Below are 26,600 nucleotides of genomic sequence, written 5' to 3' on the forward strand. Positions count from 1 at the left end.
CGTTATATATAATAACCAATATATATAATAATAACCACCAAATAAAAATAAATCTCAATACCAAAAAAAGTAAATATATAAAATTTGAAGACAAACCAAAACATTTTACCCTTTTGTGTCAAAAAGTAAATCTTTCATGCCTTAATCCACAGAATAAATGGGCCTAAGTAATTTGTACCACCTATTCTTTCATCACTTATTATAAACATCCCACTGATGGCGCAAAAAACTAAACTTATTAAATTAAAATTTTTGGTTAAACTGATTTTACGTACTTAAATCTTATTTTTAAATTAAATATTATTTTGCTATCAACTATCCTGAATTTCTAACTTTATAAAACAAAACCTAAAAATCTCGAATAATAAAATTTTAAATACAAATAAATTTTAAGACCGGACCTGTGCAACTTTTCACGCTTAAGTGGCTGGGACTGATGTCAGACGACTAACAAAATAATACGTGGGCGTCTGTAGTCAAATGTTACGAATCAAATATATATTTTTTTTTAAATATTTAAAACATTTATTTATTTCATTGAATGATTAAATATCGCTTAGAATATTACTTTATGACTCTTTTCACATACAATTTTGCGATTTAAATATGCCTGTCATGTGACAAACTGATCTTTTAGTTTTATATTAAAAACTTATTTACATCTGTTTTTCGGCAAGAAGCAATGCTTAAAGTCATATTTTATCCAATTTAAAATTTTCCGAGAATCCTTCCCAAGAGTTCTTCATTTGCCATATTACATTTTATTTTAAAGCAATGCTTTAAGGAACTCCCTTTCTCCTCTATTACCTATTTTTTTAAAATTAGCTTGAAATTTCTATAATTACCTGACAATAAAATTATAATATGGGTCCGATACATGGATGATTGCCTAACCATAATTAATAGGTACAAAAAAATGTCCGTACTTTCTGTTGCTTTTTTTTTAATACCCGTAGGTATCTATGCCAATTCTGCAAGGGAACTCTTGGTTATTGTTGAGACTGTTATTATAGCAACATTTTGAAGTTTAATAGTGGTTGTCAATTACTGCTGTCAGATCATAGTGTGTCAAACAAATAGCTCTTTAAAGTTAGTTAGTTAGAACATTGAGTGTGATAATGGTTTATTTACTTGCTGAAAGAGTTGAAATAATTTATCTTTTCTTTGCGAACAATGAAAATAGAGCAGCAGTTTAACAGGAGAGATGTACCTGGAGTTATTAGAAAATACAATTCATCCAGCATTAGTGGAGATACTAGAAAATAACAACGAGTACTTGGAAAATCGTCTAGTATTTCAGCAAGATGGGGCGCCACCCCACTATGCTGCAAGAGTTCGTCAATATTTGGACCAAACGTTTCCAGGATAATGGATTGGAAGAAGAGGAGCTATTGAATGGCCTCCTCGTTCCCCGGACTTAAGCCCGTTAGATTTTTTTTATGGGGCCATTTAAAAACTAAAATTTATGTTAGTCAGCCAATATCGCTAAACCATTTGCGACAATGAATAATTGATGAATGTCGTCAAATCACCCCAGAAATTTTGCAAAATGTACGGGAAAGGTTTGAACAAAACCTGTATTATTGTATGGAAGTCTAAGGCCAATATTTTGAACATTTACTTGATTGATTTTATCTTTAAGCCCTTTATTTAAAATGATACTTTTTAACATTTTTTGTAACTTTTATTAGCCCCTGTATCGACTAGGCAAATAGTAACGATTTAAAGCTTTAGGGTTCAACCAATCAATCAATCAACGCTTTATTATTATAAAATTTAAAATTTTGTCGACAAAGCTATTATTTAAATAAATCATACAAACAAAATATACACAAAGACAAAACAAAAAATACAAATATATAAAAATAAAAAATACAACAAAGCATACAAAAAACTTAACAATTTTATAAATTGTTTGAGGTCACATTTCCTTAAAATCTATAAAATATATATACATTTACTTGTATACAAAGTCGGCAAAAAAAGCAGTTGTTTACAAAAACATTATTAGCAAACTACTAATTTGTTTACATAATATACGAATATTATTTATGTACATTATCATAACAACATAAACAAATTTACCAGTGTTTAGGAAGCGCGTGCTTAAAATTACATAACAGCTTCATTATAATCCACATAAAAATACCTTCAAAATAAAGTATCACTCGACCCCCCGTTCCATTTAAAATTTTGGGGGCCCTTGTCACCCCCGCTAGGGCTTTACCCTCAGGGGGGCGAAACTAGGAAAAAAATGTTTCCCCCTTGAATCAAAAATTGACGGGTCCGAGGATTTTTTCGCAAATGTTCTGAGGGACCCAAAATAGGCTCTGTTTCGTTTTCAAATGGCCACCCTGTATACAGTATATACATGACATATACATCTGTGATGGTGCTTTATTAAATGTTCTGGTTACTTTAAAATTTATGAAAATAAAAAGCCACTTAAACTGACGACATTATTCTATCTAATTTTAATTATTTACTCTCACAAATTGTCAGCTTTTAATTAATAGGTTAACACAGAGCTCTCAAAACTTCTTTAAAGTCTTTTAGCTATAACGAAGAAATATACTGTTTATTTTTTAAACATGAATTAAGCAATTAGCGGCAAATAATGTTTATAATCGAAATGTTTTTAATATTATAATTTTAAAACACAGGTCTAGAAATAAGATTCTACTAACAATAGGAAATAATTCTCTAAACAGTAATTAAATAAATAACCCTTACGTTTCTCACTCTTTTATAGGTCCTATGTCCTTCAAAATTTCTAAAATGTTAACTAACTATATAACAAACATGAAAATTTCTTTTAGATCTTATAAGATACACTTGGCATGCATCTATATGTCCAGATTCGAAAATTGTCGCTGGAATTTCTTGCAGCAGAACTAAAACTACCAAATTAGTTAATGAATGCATTGGTCCGTACGCTAAAAAACAAGTCGTTGCTGATTTAAATGAAAATTTTTATTCAATTATCATCGACGAAACCACTGATGTATACACAAAAAATGTTTAGCTATTCTGGTAAGGTATTTTAAAAACAAGACTGTGGTTGCCTTCTTAGGACTCCTTGAGCTTGAGGATAATTCTACAGCTGTCTCAATCTACGAATGTTTTACAAATTACCTTATATCATCAGGAGTTAACATAGAAAATATGGCAGGTTTTGCAGGCGATAATTGTGCTACAATGATGGGACAATTTAATGGCGTTCAAGCTCTTTTAAAAAAAAGGTTACCAAACTTAGTCGTTGTAGGATGTAGTTCGCATTCTTTTAATTTATGTTCATCTTATGCTTGTGCTAAAATACCAAAAGAACTAGACGAATTAATAAAAGATATTTATACTCACTTTTCTCACAGTTCAAAAAGAATGAATGCTTTAAAAGAATTTCAAGCTTTTTGTGAGCTGAAACCACATAAAATTTTACGACTTTCTGAGACAAGGTGCTTGTCGCTACAACAAGTTGTGGACAGAATCTTAGAGCAGTATAATGCTCTCATATTATATTTTACCGAAACTGCTTATGAAGAATCTTCCCCAAAAATTAAAATTAACAACATATTATCAGCACTTCAATAATAAAATTACGAAAATGTATTTATCATTTTTATCTTATAGCCTCAAAATAATTAACGCAATTAATATCGAGTTCCAATCAGAAAAGCTCCGTTTACATCAATTGCTGCCCCGAATTTCTTCTGTTTATAAACAAATCCTAACAATTTTTATAAATTCAAATTACATTAACAGTACGCCTATTGACAAAATTCATATCAAAGATGCTGTTAATTTTTTGCCGTTAGAGGGGGTATATTTTAGGGTAAAAGTACAGGAAACTATTGAAAATAACCCAATAGATAAAAACGAATTACACAACTTTCGCTTAAACTGCCTAAATTTTTACATAGAATTGGTTTTCCAAATAAAACAAAGATTTCATATATACACGAAATTAACTTGGATAGATCCACAAAATATTTTTTCCGATAAAAAAGCCCTTTCCATTATTCCCCTTGTAAAATATTTCCCTAATATGGTTCATACAGACAAATATGAAGAAATTAATTTAGAGTGGCGGATGCTTTCACTTTTTGATGTGTCGTTGAAAAGATTAAAAAACATGGATATAGAGAAGTTTGTAATTGAATTGGGTCTAATAAAAAACTCTCTAAATGAATCTATATTTCCTTCTCTGTATTCTTTTTTTTTAAATATATTGTGTTTACCATATGGGAGCGCCGCGGCTGAAAGTATATTTTTAAGTCTTAACCTAATTAAAAAAAATAGAAATTTATTAGAAACAGCAACATGCCACAATCTACTTTGAACCAAAGAGGTTATTAGAAACACAGCTTGTTGGGAGTGGCAACCTCCTGCCGAATTAAGGAATTATAAATAATTATTTATAATTACTTAATTATACATATATAATATTATTCTAAGTATAAATTAGTAAAGGCCAATTTTACAAGTTCCAGTAAACGCCAAACTGAAGATTAGATTGACGTTGTTGACATTTATATCATCAAATATACGTTAGTAATGTCAAGCTAATCTCAGTTTGGTGTTTACTCGAACTTGTAAAATTGGCCCTTAGTAGATACTAGATTTAGTTTTTGTCAATTATAAAGGAATTAGAGATTTAAGTTTATATTTTTATTTTTGTTTTTTTTTTGTAATAAAAAGAAATAAAAATACTTTAAAAAACATAGCTGTTTAATTCTATCAGTGCAAAAAAGGGATTTTCTACGAGAAACGAATAACATTTCACCCTATCGTAAATTTTAGTACAATCTAGTACATTTAATTGCTTTTGATTAGTACATTTCAAAAAGTCGGTGCGGCAGCACTGGACGGGATTAGTAAACATCTGACTTTCGTGGGAGCTGCGTCGTTTGGCGACAAAATGTCCCAAAATATTACGCGAAAATCCAGGCATTTTTAATATATTTGTTCTAATGCGGGTTTTACAGACATGACAATGTGTGAAACCCGCATAGAATTGTAATCTTAAAATGTTTAATATGCTGTGTTTTGCATAATGAAAATTAAAGCGTTATTTTAATAAAAAATAAAATATCAACTCTGATAAAAATATAATAAAAAATCAGAAATAAAACTCTAATAAACAAATTTAACAACATATCATTTTTTCAATAAAAGGCTCAAATAAACCGATTCTTTCGCTAAACACCTTTGTAATGTAATGGAAAATTTGGTAATTTTGCAAATTTAATTGAATAATTCAAGATTCGCTTATTAAATTTTTTTGAAACTTGAACACACGAGGGTTTGCCAGATTGGTCTCTTCAAAAAGTTATCTTACATTTTTTCTGTAAAATGTACAGGGAAGCCAATAATTGCCTTAAAATTTACACATTCATACATACACCTTTGTAATGTAACCACATTTAAAACCGTTTTTGCACAAGCAATCGGTCTATTCTCAAATGTCACTGAAAACAAATCTCTACACTGTACTGCCGAATTGCCTCCATAAAACCATTTAATTAGTTGAACTCTTTCGGAGGGGGTATAAACAGCCATAGTAAAAAAAACACGAAAATAACGCTCAAAAATTATTAATGCAACGTGAAGTAACGCAGCAAAGTGAGGTCTGCTGGCTCCCGGTTCAAAAAATAAAAACGAAAAATTCCGCCGCCTGCAAGCCGCGATCAAGCGGTGTTGCCATTATTTTGGGTAAAACGTACCTCACGATAACACGATCGGTATATTATCATGAACATACCATTTCGAAAGTCTATATCTTTATTCTGGAAGTTTATTTTAATGATTTTAACCTGTAAACATTTTTTGTAGAGTCACATTGCTGATGATGTGCGCTATAGGAAAATATTAATATATATTCTTGTTGACTACGTGGGTTCTTTTATTTTGACTTTCACGATAAAGAAATAATTTGATGCATTCAAAAAAGATGTTTGTTTAAAAACGAACCTTCTATATTTTATGATTTTTACCTGGGTTTCGGGGCGTACTGCATATAACATGATAAATAGCTTAACAAGTATATAGTGCAAGATACTATATACATTTTCAAGACATTAAAAATAAACCGAGGCCAATCATTAAATTAATGCAATATTGGCAATATACAATGCAGTAGTTATGGACAAATTGCTCTCGTTTTAAGTTAAATTTAAACATATAGGTATTATAAATTTCACAGTTTTTAGAATGTTCCAGTTTTAATATAATGTGCGTGTCAATCTTGATACTGTCCTTTTATTTTATAGAGTAATTTCCATAAATATGGTACAACTAAAAACTAAAAACTTATAAAATTAGTAATAAATTTAAGAATTTTTTAAAAAATTTCATAGGAAAAAATTTACTTGTGGCAAACAAATGGGTAGAAATATCAGGTGTACCGAATTTTTAAATATCTTTGAAAAATACAAACATACCTTTGATCTGTTTCCCTAAATTGTCACATGGTGCCTTGTCCAATGCACAAAGCAATTGCTTTTCTATGTAAACATTACTGTTAAGCCCTTGAAGCAAGACGCTGCCCAAAATCGTAAAAACCACACAAATAAACAAGAAATATTTTTGATTCATTTTGTTGGGTCTGGTGTCACTCGGCTTTCTGATTTAACTGCACCTTTACCTGGAGAATAACTTTATTCAATGCGGCCTTTCACACCACCTAGAGATAAATTAGGCATAGAACAGGTAGATTAGACGAGGGGCTTTGAACCGCATTTTATTCATTTCATTTGAATAGCGATACAGGGTACCTTAGAAGTAATAATATATTAATTCATCATATAGTAATTATTACTTGTAAACGCAAATACAATGTATCAAAAGTATAAACTTCTTTCAAATCTTATAATATTTTCATTTCCAAAAAAAAAATAGTTTTGCTATTCTACACAATAGCCTATGCAGATGACTTAGTCATGCTAAGATCAAAAAGACTAAGATAATGCCACTCATTAAAAAGGGAAAAGCAATAATAATTCCTTCTGACACCTAAGGGATCAGGCTCAATATTAAGTTATATTTCGGAAATAAAGTACCTCGATGTGATGTGTCGAGCAATTTAAATTGGAACTCTTACATAACCAAGAAATTACAAAAAGGATATATCTTTTATCAACAGTGTAGGCACACTATAGAGAAGACCTGAAGCTTCTCCCCCAAGGTAGGGGACTATGCGGATTTGCACAGCTATCATAAGACCTAGGCTAACACATTGATGCGCTTCCACTTTACTGGGCTGACCATAAATGTGGACATGCAAAGAGCTCACTCAAGTAAGAAGCAAGTCGCTTCCTCTACTGAAGGCTCGAGATAACCCCGAGCTGACCTTTCTTGATAAAAAATTTAAATTTCCCACCTCTAATTGTGGTGTATGTTTGCAACGATATATTACGAATGATATCGAGCAACAGGCAAATAATTGGAGTTTTGTGAGCATGTACTATTTAAAATAAAATTCAAATCCTTGCATTTAACAAATACTACACAATCAACATAAAGGGCATTGATATCATGAGGATGGCGGGTATAACTATTTGAAAGTATATCTATTCGAACGGTCTTTCAAACCGAAATATATAGCATACCCTGGTGGCAGAATAACTAATCAGTAGCAATGTTATTGAATAAAACATCAATGCACACAGAGTGCTGGCAGTTCTTGCGCTGTCAAGTCATCGCACCTTCGTGGCATCTTTTTCCAAAAACCGGGTCGGAGTGAGCTAGATTAAGCGGCACAACTACAGCAAGGAAATCCGATCGCCGACTCCCTTAACATAAGAGCTGCCTCTCTTTAACCAGCAGGAACGAAGCCCTTCATGGATCTGGCCGAGGCGAATATGAACGAGCTAATAAAATCATATTCTTATGCTTTTTAAAAAGCTGTGGGAGGCTCACTCAAGGCTGCAATTTGTCTAAGGAGCTTCTGAGCAAACTGGAGATCCTTTAATAGAGGCACAAAATTGGCATATTATAGCCTCCATCAACTCCAATGATGTTCCTGCAGTTACAGATATGATAGAAAAAGTCAATTTTTAAGTAAAAAAGGTTAAGTAAGATAGTTGAAGGATATACAGTCATAGAATTTATATCAGGGCATAAATATGACAAACTATGGTTCAAAAACATTTAAGGGAGCATACGTCAGAAATTTATATACGGAGTAAGAAAATTCTACATGTAAATATTTGGGAGTTCATTTATAAAAGAATATTTGTCAATTAGGGCCTATAAATCAACAACATTGTAATAAAAACTTAAAGGGAAATTAATCTAATAAGGACATTTTGTGGCACATCAAATTAAATCAAAAATACCTTATTTGTCAATTTAAAAATTACAATTTATAATAAAAATTAAATTTAAAAAAAAAGTTTAAGGTGTGAGAAGACTCTTATGAATTAAAGTTAAATAAATAAAATAAAACTTTTACTTATATAAAAAAGACGAACCTAATAACTACGCAAACAGAACAAAGTGAATAAGTAGACACTAAAACATTACAGCATTAAACATTACAATAGATTGAACAAGTCATTGCTAGACTTGACCAAGGACTGCACCGCAAAAATATTTAAAAAAATAAGCACTACATAAAATTAAGATTTATAACTGGTACAATGAATCAATTCCAATACGAGTGCTTATAACAGCAATAAATCTGGAGGTGAACAGAAAGATTTTTTACTCAGAATATGAAGATTAAAATAGCATCTTGAAATAGCCGTCCTATCTTTGAGGAACTGTAGAATTATATAAATGATCATGACTTTCAGAGTTTATAACAACATAAATATGGAAAATTTTATAAACGATGGTTTGCTTATAAATTGGGATCAGATGTACCGCCTTATAGATATTAATGACAAAGTGAAGTTTTTTAATGAACACATTTTACAGCTTTTAAATACACATGCTCCGACTAAAAATAAAATTATTAAAGAGAAAATATACTGTCCATGGATAACCGAAAATATAAAAACTCTTATCAAATTACGTGATCGTGCTCATAAAAAATATCTGAAAAGTAAATCTCAGCCTCATTTTGAATATTATAAACAGCTAAGAAACTACACAAAACATGCTATAATACGAGAAAAAATAAAATTTTTTAATCAATTATCAAACAAAAAAGGACAAGAATTTTGGAGAATAGCAGATAAACTATTCTTAACCAAAGGAAAAAGATATCAAAACGAGCTACCTACTAACATATCAAATCCAACAGATATTGGCAATTTTTTTAATACTGTTTCCACCCTACCTGATACTACAAGTAAAGAATGTATTGAATTTTACCAAAATAATACCATAAATAATATAAAACTTAATTTCCAGCTTTTGGACCAAGACAATATGATTAAAATAATCTCGACTATTAAATCAAATGCAACGGGAATCGATGGTATTTCTATAAAAGATATAAAATTGTGTTTGCCTTTTTGCTTAAGTCCTTTATTGCATATTATTAACGAATGTATTCTTTAACAAAAGTCGCCAAATGTGTGGAAAAGGGCAATTATTAAACCTATTCCAAAAAATTCAAATCCAAAAGAGCATAAAGATCTCAGACCAATTAGTATTCTACCAGCATCATTTAAAATTCTGGAAAAACATATTTTTAATCAAATTTCAAATTTTGTTGATAAACATAAAATTATCCCCGATTGTCAATCCGGTTTCAGAAAAAACTTTAGCACGTCTACAAGTTTGGTGGGTATTTTAAATGATATTAGGGTAAATGAGGAGAATGGTCAGCCAACATGTATGGCCTTATTGGACTTTAGTAGGGCTTTTGACACGATTAACCATGATATGTTATTGGCAAAATTAAAATATATTGGTATTTCAGAGAGCGGTGTAAATTTTTTCAAGGATTATTTGCGTAATAGAGACAGTTGTGTTATGGTGGTTCGGCAGTCTGAAAAGCATTACTCAGAATTTACACCTTTTAACCAGGGAGTACCTCAAGGCTCTATAGTATCGCCGTTACTTTTCTCTATTTACGTGGCTGATATGTACAAAGTAATAAAACACGCCACTTTGCAACAATATGCCGATGATTCCCAAGTTTATATTCCAATTCACCTTAATAATATAAATCTATTCTATCAAAATTTTAATAGTGATTTAATTAGTCTACATAAATACCCAGAAAATCATAATCTTAAGCTTAATGCCACAAAATCTAAAATTCTTATTATGTGCTCCAACTTTAATATAAGGCAAAGGCTCGAAAATAACTTATCCTTAAATCCTATATCTATTGATAATACTTCAATTCCTGTTGTTTCCGAGGCAAAAAATTTAGGCGTTATATTTGACAGCTCTCTCTCTTTTGAATTACACATAAAAAATAAAACGAAAACTGCTTATTTACGTTTAAAAAAACTTTTTAAGTTTAAGCGAAATTTATCGGCAAAACAAAAGTACTTATTGTGCGATAGTCTTATTTTGTCATTGTTTGATTATGGTGACGTAGTCTATGGAAATTCTTTATCTTCACAAAATAAAAAAATTATACAAAAAGTCCAAAAATTCCTGTATGAGATTCTCTTATAGTATCCCCTACAGAAACCATATATCGCCTTATCTCAATAATAATAAAATATTAAATATGAACAATAGAAGAAAGCTACATATGTATAATTTTGTATATCGCATAGTAAATAATAATCAACCATTTAATTTAAGAAGTCCGTTTCAAGAATTCGAACATGCGCATGCCACACGAAATAACGTTTTTATCGTACCACTGCATAGAAGCGCAGCATTTCAACGTTCTTTTAAGTATGTAGCTGTTCAAATGTGGAATGGCTTAAACAATGACATAAAGCAAATGCCCTTGGGAGCTTTCTCTGGTCAAATAAAATCTAAACTACTTATGGAACAAATAATTGGCAATTAATTCAAGTTGGGTGATATATAAAATGGGATAATGCGTATAATAACATAATGCAAGAAATAGTAACATGTAACAGAAGATATACGTGTGTATATAATATGCTAATTTTCAGTGGAATGTTCGGAGATTATATTTTAAAATCCCGCGTTTAGTTTTATTCTTTCTTTTTCGGTAACATACATACGTATATTTTTTAATAGCCTAGGCCGATGCACGCATCTTGGGGTTATTTTTTGGGGTCTTTTTTCGCCTCGTCTGTCCTCTCTCCTTGCGCTCGTCCGTTGTCGCACTGCCGCTGCCTGTCTTAAAATCTTAGGTTAATTAATTCTATATCTTACTTTGCATTCCTATATAAAAACGTTATTTTTATTTTTGTAAAATTGTTTCTGTAAATTGTAAAGGGCTTTTTCATCCCTTCTTTGCTTGTGCTAACTAGGGAAAACGGTTTTATAATCGAGAGAATAGTCCTATTTGTCAATGTAATTTTTTTTTCTTTGTAATTTTTATTGACCTATAAAACTGTACATTTTGACAAATAAACCATTTTTGATTTGATTTGATTTGATATAAATGTGGTCTTAAGGGAAAATATACATAGAATACAAATAGCTTAGTGTAAAAACTGAAAAACTAGTATAACGGTAAATTCTGTAAATGACTAGAGTCATACTTAGAAATGGAAGAAGGTAGAATACACATTCCCAAGATGAGTCACAATTATTTAGAAATATTACCAGATAACGCTATAGTTGAGGTTATAGCCATTTACTTAATAGAGACAATATGTAATAAAATTTTATTTTTTATTTTATCTCTTTAAATTGCTGAAGAAGCAGAAGAAAAAAAAAGAAACAAACAAAATCAAAAACACATCGCACATCGCGAAGAAAATTTGTCTTCTTCACGTTCCATCACCTCGTCGAAAGTTGGAAATTATCAAGATAATTCACACTTTGTTGACAGCTGTTTTAACCAATCAAATCCAAACTAATCTCTTAACGTCCTTTTCTTCCTCGGCACCTTTTTTCTATCATTTTTCCCTCCATTATGTTTTGGAAGCATATGTACTTCGACCCTTTTATTACTTTATAAAAGTATTTAAATTTTTAATTTTTTTAGTATTATTAAGTATTAATTACTTCTTCTCCTTTCGGGATTATCAGATATGCAGCTCATCGTTATCGAAGACCTTATCGGCCATAAAATTTGAAATATGCGTTGATGACAGTGTCTTTCAAATGCCTCAAGCTTATCCAATTTGATCTTTTTCAGCATCCATGCCTCCGCACTATCGACGTATTATTTTTTTGTATCCATTTATTTACGGAAAATCCCCATTAATAGATTACAAATATCAAAATAATATTAAGTAATATCAAGGAGATTAAAAAATAATAATTAGTAACTCTTACAATTGTATCACACTGAAACTTAAAATAAATATTTTCCTTATACTATAATCCTAACACTTATTAACATCAGACTTATTACACAACAAACTTTCAATTCGCATTAAAACGGACGATTATGATCCCGAAAATATACAAAATATTATATTTTGTTATGTTACACCCTAAATTTAATGTTATTTAATTGACTTTCAAAATATTATATACTATTTCAAAAAATGTAGATGATGTTGATTTAAAATCCTTGCATATCTATCTACAGGACAATAATATCCATAATTGGTTTTGTGGAAATATACAAAGAATGGAATAAAATCCTCTCTTCTATTCCTTGATGCAATGTCAATATATGAAATTTTAAGTGGATCTGGACACTATTGTAGTATTAACTAAGTTGTACAGACATTTTAATTTAGCACAAACTCATCTAAAGGAGTCAAATTGACTTTCTAATATTCTCTAAAGTTGGACTCACTATGATCAAGTTAAGTAGTAAAGGATATCTACATATTTTCCTGATTCTGGAGATATATTTCAAAGTTATTCCTTGCAATGAATCAAAAGTATTGAACTATTCGTTAAGATCTACTAAGATCTTTCTGCAAAAGTATTTAGTCCTGTATGCAGTTTATTATTTTAAAAAAATTTAAATCATCTGCGAAACTCAAAGCTTCACTATTTTTAAAACAATCAAAAATTTTATTTATAAATACGACAAAATAAACAGGTGATTAATGCCCACCTTAAGGAACATTAGAAGTAACTTTTATGCATTCTGATTGATAAGATCCCATTTTAACTCTCTGTTTATGATTACACAAACAGCTACGAATTGTAATTTTTGTACGAACAGTAAGTAATTAAAAGTATCTGCGCCAAAACCAATAAGAAAAAGCTTATGAAGAGTATGGTGATTACCTTATCAAACACTTTACATTACAAAAATCTGTATATAATATATAGAGTCCACTTGTTTAAAATTCCCAAGAGATTTTTTAATTTTAGTCATATAAGTTAATAAATTTGTGACACAGATTGACCTGTGCAATAGCCATGCTGGTTGTTGGTTATTAAATCTCGACACAGCCACTCCAATCGGTCACTTTCTAGGCTGTCCAATAGTTTTGGGATTGACGATTGGATATAAACACTTTTAAGTACTTAGTAACAACATTCCTTTAACCGCACTTAAATAAAGGAGATATAAAACTATTTTTCCATTTATCAGGAAATATTACAGTTCTCAAGATAGATTAAAAAGTAAACTCAAGGAATAATCAAAATGTAAACTAATGCTTTAAATAACTATTTGGTTTACCATCAGGACCCAATGTGTTTTTATGTGGAAGCTTGATGATTCTATTAAAAATGTTAACCTTAAAAATACTTCTGACGTTAACATTTTCTCAGATATTATCAGGTATACCCTATAGTATTATAGTACCCTATAGTATTGAATCATCTAGACCCTCAGGAGTATACACAGATTCAAATAATACAATTCGGGTTTTTAAATAATACAAAAATTTCTTGACCATTGCTGGGTTCTTTATAATTGTAAATAATGTTTTGAAGAAAAGAATGATAAGACTTTCAATCTTGTATGTATTTTCAAAAATATTTAGAATTAACTTTAAATTCAATATCAATTCTAATTAAATACTGCTGCGAACATACATCCTTCACCTATCTATATTCCCTACGCAACGCAGAAAACTCACTATACTTATCAAATGATTGTGTTTGTATATAGGCCCTCTGTGCAATTCTCTTTAGAAATCATTGTCTTCTAAGCTCAGCAGAAAATCACTTGGAATAATTACTAGCTTTATATTTCTATAAAAGCTGAAAACAGCAATTCCTACATTTAAAATTTTCATTTCGAATCTATTCTTAATGTTCATATAGTTTAGATTTGTTTCCTTAATTTAATTTTATATCTTTAGTTTGTCATGATGTAACTTGGTCTTTTTATTGGTTACCATTTCATTTGTAATTCATTCATTTTATTTTATTAACGCTCTTGTTCCAAGAACACTTTTTACACAAATCCTTTTAGAGCGAAGAATAAGTTAAGTAATACATATACAACATTTCATTAAATAATATGAGTGGTTAGATAATAATTTTTTTAACGAAAATTGTGACGTAAAAGCTGAATTTTATTCAAACAACATTATATCAAGTTGGTTAAGCAACTATGCTGCTTTCCATGAAGTATATAAGAAAGACCTTTTATTATTATTAAAAAATAATTATACCTAAGATTTTTTATTTGGCAATAAATTTATCCTTAAACCTATACTGAGTCATTGTGCTTGCTGTTGACTTTCAATAATATTTTTCAATCTACTGATGTTGTTTTTCAAAATTTTGATTGATTGGACACAAAAGGCAGGTGAATATAAATAAACTAACAGTCTGCTCGTCTAAGATGCAAAAGTACCTTAAATCACGATTTTACTATTTCGTTACGTTTATTGTAATTTGGGTTAAAGTAGTTAGACAACATTAATAATAATGACCTGTTGCATGGGAAAAAATAATCATTCGCCACGGTACTGAGATAATATAATAGACAAATTTTCTAATTGAAATCAAAATTATATAAAAGGTAATTATTTTAAAGGTTATTAAACTTATTTTTTTATTTGAATATACATACAAAAATCATCTTCAAGAAAACGTAAAAAAAGTATAATTTACATTTGAATTCTTATACCTGGTCCAACTTCTCTTCAAACATTTTTTCATTTTGTCTCTGTATAAACTATTTAAAAGCTGGTTTGTTTGTATTCTCTAAACAGACAAAGTCAATACTGCAATAGCCAATTGTTCACTCAACCCTACTATCATTGGTCAGCAAAAAATCGATTTTTTTCCTTTGTTGAAATCGTTACACAGATACCGGACTATATACTACCTTGAATTTCACTTATACAGATTTAAATGGAATAATTGCCATTATAATAAAACATTTTAATTAGTTTAGTTTTACTGTGAAAGCCAGTGATTTTACATGTGTTTTGTATACTGAACGAATTTGAATTTCTTGGGAAACATGTCCGTATCTGTGGCACCGATGAGTCGAGAAGGAGACGTAAGTTTTAAATTTAATACTCTAAACTAAGTTATAAATGTCATTTGTTTTTAATGTCAGGGCAGAAAACGGTTGAAAAATAAAAATCTTGTTATATTCGAGTTATTTGGTCTATGAACTTTTAAATTTAATTGTTATACTAGGACCCATGGCTAATATTTATTAGAGAAACCATTATTGTACTATAACCTAATCTCTCTTTGAAGCGTCTTATGTATTCTTTTACGCCAGTTTTAATATTTCAACCTACTAGGTATACAAACATTAAAGAGTTGCTCTTCTTTTATCCTACTAGAGCCCAAAATAATAATACTTGGGTAGACACTTAGAATTATATATATTAATATTATTAATAAATACTGAGTGTTTTGTAATGAGTGCCACATCTACACAGAGGACAGAGAGGATATTTTGTTAACCAGCATGCTTAGTATTCCATGTTCCCAGTGATGACCCAATTTTAACAGAAAGAAATAAAGTGATATAATAAATTATTGTCATTTTCTTGTACTAATCACCAATAATAATTAATATTTTTAATTTCGATTCCTTAAATCGCCAAATTTACACACAGAACGGCAACGCTGTAGATTTTGCCCGGAAATATTACAGTGCTACAACTGAAAGAACCCTCGCGGAAAGAATGCGGCAAAAAAATATTTTCGTTTTTGCAACGTTGCCACTTCTTCTCATAATTTATTATACTAATATGTCTTATATATTTATTCTTACTTTTTTCTAACTTAAAATTACATATTTTATAACACTTCACCAAAACACGCAGTCTGTATTAAAAATTATACTTAATACTCAAACGTAATCTACATGATTTATGCAGCGAAGGCGAAAATCACCAGCATCATAATTCTTTCATTACCCGAAAAAGTGTCTCAGCTGGCAACAGACCGCACAGATGATCTTGCAGGTGCTCAGTAAAGGCGGGCCCCGAGCGGCGACGTTTCGTATCTGTCTCCTGATTCGTCCAGCCATACACGTGACCTACAATGGTTGTTTGGCACGCGATACATTTCTATATTTTAGGTTTAAAGACTCCTTGTCTGGTTATCTTGCCATAGGCGCGCGTAGAGATTTTGGACGATTTTGCGATTTCGGCGTTTATTAATTTGCGATTATATTTAACTGTTATTTGTTGTTGTTGCTCTTGTTATTGTTATTGTTGTTGTTCTTGTCATTTGCGATTTTTTTTCTATTATTGGTTATTGTGGGTTGTTTTTTTTTTGTTAAAGACATTAGATATTTTATTTTCCTTGATTACGCATTTAGCGGAAAATAAAGTAAGTATGTATTAAGCTACCAAATACGATTTTTATAAGTAAAATAGTATATTTATTTCTAGAATTTTAAAGTAATTTTTATTTTACTTTCAATTATTCATTATGGAAAGAAACCAATTCTTACATAGACAGGCATTAAGCGGTCAATCCAGGGAGATAAAAGCAAGTGTTTATAGGGTTTGCGATGAAGAAGCTCTAGCCAACGCATTTAAATTGCCTCTTAAAAGAAAGATTGATCGAGTTGCTCTGTATACTGGAGTTTCTAAAGATAGAGTAAGTCAAATTCATAAAGAAGATATGAAACGACAGGCAGAACACCCAGATCAGATGCTTTCTTCCCCACCTAATAAAAAATCTCGAATCTGTCTCTTAAGGGATTTTGGCGACTTTCCAATTATAAGACGCACAATCAACAATTTTTATTTAGAGCTTAAGATGGTTCCCACTGTTAGTAAATTAGTTATTAAGTTACGAAAAATTATGAATTTCCCGTATAGCAGAGAAAGCTTTTGAAGGCCAACGGATTTTACTTTAGAAAGTGTCAAAATAAAAGAAAAATCTTGGTGGAGCGACCTGCTATTCTTCATTGGCGCTATAAATATATAAGAGCAATTAGAAAATATAGGGAAGACGGAAGAAATATTATGTACCTTGACTAAACATGGGTGGATAATAACTTAACTTTCGGAAAATGTTGGTAAAGCAATGAAGTTTTTGATGTTGTTAGCAATATTAGAGCAAATGGTAAGCATATTTGTGTGCTCATTTTAAAAATTGTACTGAAACGTATTCAGAATACTGTTAATTTTTTTTTATTTCTCCATAATTTTCAAGGTAATATAAAATTTTTAAAGAATATTTTAAATTCTCCCTATTTACTGCTTCTTATCACAACTTACGATATAAAGTTAAATTTGAATAAATATGAATCAGCGGCAAATAATTTTATTTAAAAGTTAGATGTTTTTCTCCTTCTTACTTCTATTTTCAGGTCGATTAGTAATTGTTCACGCCGGATCTCAAAGTGGCTTTGTACCCAACGCTGGTCTTGTTTTTAAAGCGGGTCAAGCTAGTGGCGACTATCATGCCCAAATGAATAAAGCCAATTTTACTAAGTGGTTAGAAGAAAAATTGTTGCCGAATATTCCTCAAAATTCGGTAATTATACTGGACAATGCACCCTACCACTCAGTTCAAGAAAACAAGTACCAACCAAATCATCTATTAAAAAGGATATGACAGAATGGCTCACCAAGAATGGTAATTTTTAAATTCCATAAATATTATATTTTTTATAAGTGCTAAATTAATTATTATTCATTTAAGGAATTCAACACGACCCAGCTGCACGAAAATGGGAATTATTTGAAATAATTCAACGAAACAAGCCCCCCAATGATGAAAAAAACTATGTTGTGGACCGAATAATTCGGACCCATGGGCATGTTGCTCTTCGCACACCTCCATACATGTGCGAATTAAATCCGATCGAATTGGTTGGAGCGCAACTGAAAAACTATATTCGATCTCACAATACAACGGGTAATTTGGCACAGTTAGTCCAGGACGGAATTGAGTCTATAACTCTTTTACACTGGGCAAACTGTTGCAAACATGTCATGGAGATTGAAAATAAATTCTGGGAGACTGATCAAGTAATGGAGGAAGTCGAACAACTTATTATTACGAATGCTGGTGGTAAGGATGATAGTGAAACTTGACGAAGAAAGCGACAAAGAAAATTATATACAAGCCTTACGTATTTATTTGCATTATTATTTACTTAATTTTTGTTTAATATATGATTTTATTTAATTTTTTAGAAAACGTCGACCAAGAACCGGTTTAAAACCTATTGCTAGTACATATGGGATGTGTGGTGGACAGAGTTAATCTTTATTAATCTGGCACATACATGTCAGGGTTCTAGATTGACTTGGCAAAACTAGAAAACAAGTCAAGAGTGACAAAAATAGGACAGCTAATTTTTACTTTAAAAAATAAAATCCATAGGGAAAAAATGGCTAATTCTGTTTTATATTACAATCTGGTAATTTGTTGATTTAAAATGTTAATTGTTACAAGTCAGTGAATAGGCCAAATACTGCCTTAAATATTCTCTTTTTATGACTGAAAATGGTAAAGGAAAAACAGTGAAATTTTACTTAAATTATTTAATTCGGATAGAAATTCAAATTTAAATTTATCAGCAAAAATTATTAATCCGAAACCAAATTTGTGACAAATTTACAAATATTAAATATATTCAGGAGGTATGTTTTATTTAATTGACGTTATCGCGATTGGACTGTATTTTTGACCGCTCTTTGAATGAAAATCAGTCATTTTTACCTAAAACCACACAGAAAAAAGTTTTTTCAAAGCCTTTTTTCAAATCTGCCAAAAAGACACTATAAAACTTTATGGAATAAATCGACAAAATACGTCAACTGAGTAATTAATTGAAGTTTCCAAATGCACTATTAGTTCTTTGGTAATGGGTGAACTATTAATTTTGTTTGCAATTTTAGGGCGTTGCTCTACTTATGGGCGATAGTGTACAATTGTATATGATATATCCTTTTATATAAATATAATTTTACTAGATACAATTTTTGACTCTTAATATGCCATTTAAACTTTATAAATATTTAATTTAAAAACGAACTTCTTGTATAACCTTATTATAAGTTTCATAATATTTTTACCTAATCATTGTGTAAATTATTAGTCCATTTTTAACTGTTTTACATGAATTTATCATATTTATTCTAATTAAAAAAATTATATTATCAAATTAAAAATAATATCGCCCGCCACTGAGGCAGCCCAATTTCATACACAATTCGCCTCTGCCCCCTCAGCCGTTGTTACGGTTCTCTCGGTTGTAGGACTGTATGTCGCTAAAGGTATTTGGCAACTGCTCTCGTTGTTTATGTTTGGATAGCCAATGGTGTACCTTTCTTATAGTATTAGCATCACAAAACACAAAAGTATAGAGCAGTAGTGGTTGCATACAAGCTGATAGAAATTCTTCTGGCAAATCAGCTAGTGTCCTCTCGCTTGGCAACGGAAATTATAGTAACTAACTGAAAGTTTGACGTATATACTACATATCACCAATTACAAAATGGAAATAAAACAACACTTTTCTTTTAATAATAATTTATTTTCCTGAAAAAAAAGACTTAAAATAATATACGTAATATGTAATAATTTATTATAACAGACATTATATACATTAGAATTAATCTAAGTTTAAAAGTATTTTGATAGCACCCCAGGTGACCACCTAAGTTGCTGTGACAAAACATAGGGGGATGAGACAAAGAGCACTGTTACATAACAACTATCTGTACCGGGTGGCCAACTAAGAATGGACGTCGGCGATATCTCAGGACCTAATAGTCGTAGCCCCTTGAAAAAAAAAATTTGTAATAAAAGTGGCCAAAAAAAAATGCTGGAAATTATTTTATTTTGTTAAGTTCATTGGTCAATCGCTAGAGGGCGCGACAGCTTCTTTAAATCTTAAAATTGCATTTTTGCCAAAAAACCTCCAATAACGTACACCTCAAAATATTATATTAATATTCTAGGAAGATTTCCTCACAAAAAAGTTTCTACAAAAATTTCTGTCAGTTGTCAAATAAAGTGGTGGGAGGCGTTTTTAGCTTGAATAAAGAAAACAGCTGAAAATCAGCAATGATTGGACCGATTTTTTTTAAACATATTTTTTTTTATGTCTATTGTTGGCTTATTTTTTCAACCAAAAAAAAATTTCAAATTACTTTTCCTAAAATCCGCTAGAGGGCGTTGACTTGTGACTAACCCTTTCTGTCGGATTATTTCAAAAAACTCAAATGCAACTATATATATTTTTTTACGTCATTAAAAGCGGGGAAGAAAACCAAAGAAACTGGTGAAAACGGCACTTCGATATCATTTCTTAAACAAAAGTTATAAAAAAAAAGTGTCCATTCGAAAATAAAAATGATAAAAATGGCGATAAACTCCTATTTGCTTAGGCAAACTGAATAAACTCCTTTTATATAAGTATTTTTTTAAACAAACAAACTCATAGTACTCTTTTAGAAAATCCGACATACAGGATTGATCGTTATACGTTTATTTATACAGGGTGTTAACTAAACCAAGTTGACCAAATGGGCCTATTTTGGGAAAACTGTGCATAGGAAAGTTGAGTTAGTAGGCTATGGAAACAAAAGTGGCAGGTAACCATGGAAGCAAAATATGTAAATATTTCAGTTAAATGTCATTTTAGCGTCTCTTCTTGCGATTGTTAAAGCGTTTTTAAGTCTCGCTAATAACATCCAATAGTTTTCTTGTTAGTTCGCCGTATTGTGAACTTTGTTTTTCCAGTTTTCCGTGTTGTTCCAGTTTTTCGTGTTGTGCCAGTTGTTCGTATTGTTCCAGTTTTTTGTGTTTTGTTCAAGTTTTTTGTTCCTTAACTTTTTATCTCTGTTTTTCGTATTGCTTTGTTTAACAATGCTTTACACAAACCAAGAGGCGTTTGACATAATAGGTACTTATTTTTAATGTATGAGAAATGCCACAGTTGCTGCAAGGGTGTATGCGCATCAGTATCCTGATAGACGCCATCCTACTGCAAAAGTTTTTCTTCGGATCATACATCGTTTGCGAACGACTGGAAGCGTTCGGCTGCCCGTGTTTCGGAGATAACGCAGGGGACGCACCGAAGACAACATAATAAATGTTTTAGCCTACGTCGAGTTTAATCCTCACTTAAGTACTAGAACAATAGCGCACGACCTGGGAGTAAATCGAACTACTGTTCAGAATATTCTTAAGGAGTACAGGTAAGCGATCTTTTGGATATTAATCTTCACTATACGCGATGAGACTTAATTTTCCTAAGGAGAGTTCATTTTTTGATGATGATGCTTTAAATGTAAAATTAATTAATTTTTACACGAAAAGCACCAGATTGGTCTATTCTGTTGAATCAGCAGTCATCATCTTGTTCCAGGTTTCATCCATATCATTTAGTCCTGCATCAAGAATTAAGTGCACAAGATTTTGACCGAAGGCTAGACCATTGTCACTGGCTTTTGGGTATGATTGTAGAGGATCCTCAGGTGCTTTCAAACATATTGTGGACAGATGAGGCTACATTTCACAGCAATGGGGGCGTGAATCTCCACAATATTCATTACTGGTCACCAACGAATCCGCACTGTATGCGAGAAGTCCAGCATCAAGGCCGTTGGTCTTTAAATTGTTGGGCAGGAATATTAGGAGGTCAAATTATCGGCGAATTTTTTTTTAACAACGCACTAAATGGTGCAAATTATTTGCAGTTTTTAAGGGAGGAATTGCCAATTTTATTAGAGGATGTGCTACTTGAAATTCGCCAACGAGTGATGTTCCAGCACGGTGGCTGTCCAGCACATTTCGCCCGAAATGTTCGGGAGTTTTTAGATGCTACCTACCCTGGTAGATGGATAGGACGGGGCGGTACCTTTCCATGGCCGGCTAGATCACCAGACCTAACGTGCCTGGATTTTTATTTATGGGGTCGAGTTAAAGAAATTGTTTTTGCAACAAGACCTAGGACGCGACAAAATATGATTGGCCGGATTAGGGATTGCATGCAGACTCTCTCATTTGCTGAGGTAGAGACTGCAGCTTTGTCTACCGAACAAAAGATGTTTCAGTGCATAGAAAATTATGGAATGCATTTTAAACATTTGGGGAGGCACTAAATAAATTATGTGTATAACATATTATTTATTGTACCACCTAAGATTTCTTAAAATTGTATGTAGAATTTAAATATCAAATAACATATTATAGAGTGTTCTATTTAAAATAAGCAAGTTTTCATCTACATCCGGTATCATCAAAATTGTTAAAAGTGTCAAATTATTTTATTTTTGTATCTTTAATTAATTTTTCTATGGTATGGTATGGTGCCAAATTTTTAAAACTTTCCTATAGTACAATAACTATAAACTGTATGCACAGTTTTCCCAAAATAGGCCAATTTGGTCAACTTTATTTAGTTAACACCCTGTAATAAATAAACGTATAACGATCAATTCTATATCTCGGATTTTCTAAAACACTACTGAGTTTGTTTCTTTTTAAAAATACTTAGTTAATACGAGTTTATTCAGCTTGTGTAAGCAAATAGTAATTTATGGGCATTTTTATCACTTTTATTTTCGAATGGACACTATTTTGTTAATAAGTTTAGTTTAACAAGTGATATCGAAGTGCCGTTTTCACCAGTTTCTTTGGTTTTCTTCCCCGCTTTTAATGACGTAAAAAAATATATATAGTTGCATTTGAGTTTTTTGAAATAATCCGTCAGAAAGGGTTAGTCACAAGTCAACGCCCTCTAGCGGATTTTAGGAAAAGTAATTTGAATTTTTTTTTTGGTTGAAAAAATAAGGCAACAATAGACTTAAAAAAAAATATGTTTAAAAAAAATCGGTCCAGTCACAGCTGATTTTCAGCTGTTTTCTTTATTCAAGCTAAAAACGCCCCCAACCACTTTATTGGACAACTGACAGACCTAGAATATTAATATAATATTTTGAGGTGTACGTTATTGGAGGTTTTTTGGCAAAAATGCAATTTTAAGATTTAAAGAAGCTGTCGCGCCCTCTAGCGGTTGACCAATGAACTTTAAAATAATTTCCAGCATTTTTTTTTGGCCACTTTTATTACAAATTTTTTTTTTCAAGGCGCTAAGCCTAATGATCATATTAATTATTTACTTTCCCTTGTTGATGACTTAACAGCTATTTCAATAAAAGGATTAACTATTGGCAATAGGCAACATTTCGTTAAAGTTGAGGAATAATATGTGACGCTCTTGCATTTATCACGGGTGTCAAAGTTCCCAATACTTACTTTGGCTGCCATAAGTGTATTCAGGAAGGAGATTACACTAATAATAAAATGACCTTCCTGACCATAATAAATGCACAGAAAAGAACCGATAAGAGCTTTAGAGCACATTGTTAAGAAGAACATTATTGGTTTCCTACTATAGTCACTTAATATTGGTTGATTATTTCAAATTCCACTGGACTATCTCCACTTGATTTGTTTTGGAGTAGGTAAAAACATTTTTACAGTTTTGGTTAATAAGGTTAAATAAATCTTAAAAAGAAAGTATTTCTAGCTATTTAACATTTCTAGATCAATTCCATAGGAGCTTAGGAGAAAACCTAGGAGTTTAACTGAGAGTCCGTGGCTTTGGAAGGACAATATGCCATATGATAAGTATATTCAAAAATTGTTATTTTTTTCCTTTTTATGTCACTCCTAGATACCGACTCTATTCAGAATGAAATAATAAAATATATACAGGGTGTCTCACGACGAATAGACGCAATCAATATTTCGGAAACTAATTATTCAAAAATTTTAAAAATTTGGCAACATGGCACAGTCGATGGGGGCCACACAACTAAAATATTTTGACAGTTGTGACGTTTCCGGTTATACCGGAAGTAGGTGTCAACTTCGGTATTTTAAATGGAACATCCTGTATATTTTTACATCTTTGGCTTCGACATGAAATTCTAGGTATATTTTATGTATAATGTCCTATACCTAAGTGTAACTGTTTTTGACATATTTTTAATTTCATGTGAAAAGCTATGTTTATAAGCCCTAACATAATTGCCGATTACTCCCTTTTAGTAGCCTTTATTTATTTGTTAGTTTTGGTTTTATTTGAGAGGAAGGACCACTTTAAAAGACTATTTTAATATTTAACTAAAAAAACGATACAGGGCGGTCAAAAACTAGCAGTAAAAATTAAAATGAAAAAATCATTAAAAGTCAATTTTTTTAAATGGAAACCCTTTATTTTTATAATTTTTTCATAAAGATAATTAAAAAGAAGGTAAACTTTATATAAGGTTATCTAATCCAAAAATTGATAGTTTCCGAAATATTGGCAGACCCCTCTAAATCTTTTTTTTAGCCAACTATTAAAATAGTCTTTTAAAGTGGTCCTTCCTTTAAAATAAAACCAAAACTAACCAGTAAATAAAGGCTACTAAAAGGGAGTAATCGGCAATTATGTTAGGGCTTATAAACATAGTTTTTCACATGAAATTAAAAATATGTCAAAAACGGTTACACTTAGGGATAGGACATTATACACAAAATATACCTAGAATTTCACGTGGAAGCCAAACATGGAAAAATATACAGGGTATCCCATTTAAAATAACGAAGTTGTCACCTACTTCCGGTATAACCGGAAACGTCACAACTGTCAAAATATTTTAGTTGTGTGGCCCCCATCGACTGTGCCATGTTGCCAAATTTTCAAAATTTTTGAAAAATTAGTTTCTGAGATATCGATCGCGTCTATTCGTCGTGAGACACCCTGTATATAAAGAACCATTTTTAAGAAAATTTTGAAAAGTCGATACATATTACTGAATAGAGTTAGTATAGTATAGAAAAATAAAATATACAAGATGATTCAAAAAAGGAAGCGGACGTCTTGCCATCTACTTACTACCTGCCGCCATCGGAGCTACTTTGAAAATATTTTAGACAAGTTCCTATGATATTAGTAAACGGTTAAATTTTGATGATTTTGCTGCACATCCATCGTTTGCATAGAACAAAAATACATATATGTGCCAAACTAAATATGAAACTATGATATCCTATAAACAAGAAAAAACTAAAACTTCTATAAACAATTCCATCGATAAAATGCTTTTAATCTATTATAGATTTATTATATGTATAAAATTTTAAAAAAATTACCATGTTGACAAAACAGATAGCAAATGTAACAAAGTTATTTAATAAAGAACACTGTGGTCTCTATAGGTAGGACATTTTGGAGTCTATAGAACGTTGCAGATCTGTGTTTGTGCTCATCATGAATCATACATACAATGTTTAGAAGATAACATTGTATGTATGTTTGTACGATAAACAACTACCCTAATCCAAACTGATTCAACTGAAATCTGAAATTCAAAAATTCAACTGATTGGGTTGGTCAGGAGACAAAAACCATGGATCACCACGGGACTAAAAGCATCTGCCCAAAATTTGCGATACTTAGCAAGAGTTCGCAAATCTATTGACAATCATTTCATTAGGTTTTATTTTCAGGATTATCGGAAAATTTATATGCGTCTGATAAAAGTCAGAAAGGAACTGTATTATAATGAGCGATTAGACTCGTCCGGTAACAGACAGAAGGAAAGTTGGTTAATCATTAACGAATGTAGGCAGTCTTCTTGTCGGCGGTTGGTTGAATCGGACTTGGGGCCCGATGATTTCAATGACTATTTTTCTAATATTGCTGAGAAGTTACTGGAAGCAGTTCCCAGTGACGGCGATCCATTACAGTATCTTAATCGGATGCTATCAACCAATCATTCTTTTTCCACCCTGCAGATGCCACCGAGGTCCTTGAAACAATTCAGTGCTTGAAGAATCATGTCTTCAGGTTCCGATGATATCTCTATGATATCAAAGTGAAGACGTCTGCTGTCACTTCTGCCTGCGAGCGCTTTAGGTGTTTTGGTTTGGGCAATCAATCAATTGGTTCAGGGGAGTTTCCATCCTGTTTAAAGGAAGCTATGATTATCCCTCTTCATAAAGGTGGTAGCTTGGACCGACCCTCTAACTTCCGTCCCATATCAATTTTGTCTACCCTCTCCAAGGTTCTTGAGCGGCTTGCAAAAAAGAGAATTATCTCTTTTTTGACCAAATACAATGTGCTGTCCCCTAATCAGTATGGATTTCAGTCATCTAAGGGCACGCAGGATGCCATTTTCAGATTCTTGGAAAGTGTGTATCTATCTATGAACTCCAAGGAGGCTGCAGCAGCGGTG

General features: G+C 31.3%; 2 protein-coding genes across 2 annotated transcripts in view; one reads left to right on the top strand and one right to left on the bottom strand.

The window, feature by feature from the left end:
- The window catches only part of LOC126750131 (uncharacterized), a 39,501-nt gene extending 32,849 nt beyond the window's left edge, over nt 1-6,652 (bottom strand). The window contains exon 1 of the mRNA XM_050459641.1: nt 6,441-6,652. Coding sequence (XP_050315598.1) covers nt 6,441-6,594 — 154 coding nt within the window. The 5' untranslated portion in view covers nt 6,595-6,652. The remainder of the gene's footprint in view (nt 1-6,440) is intronic.
- Nucleotides 6,653-15,273: 8,621 nt separating this feature from the next.
- LOC126750341 (ninjurin-2) overlaps nt 15,274-26,600 on the top strand; it is a 39,921-nt gene continuing 28,594 nt past the window's right edge. The window contains exon 1 of the mRNA XM_050459918.1: nt 15,274-15,433. Coding sequence (XP_050315875.1) covers nt 15,395-15,433 — 39 coding nt within the window. The 5' untranslated portion in view covers nt 15,274-15,394. The remainder of the gene's footprint in view (nt 15,434-26,600) is intronic.

Source organism: Anthonomus grandis, chromosome 2, assembly GCF_022605725.1.
Source record: "Anthonomus grandis grandis chromosome 2, icAntGran1.3, whole genome shotgun sequence".
In the NCBI taxonomy this organism is placed as follows: Eukaryota; Metazoa; Arthropoda; class Insecta; order Coleoptera; family Curculionidae; genus Anthonomus; species Anthonomus grandis.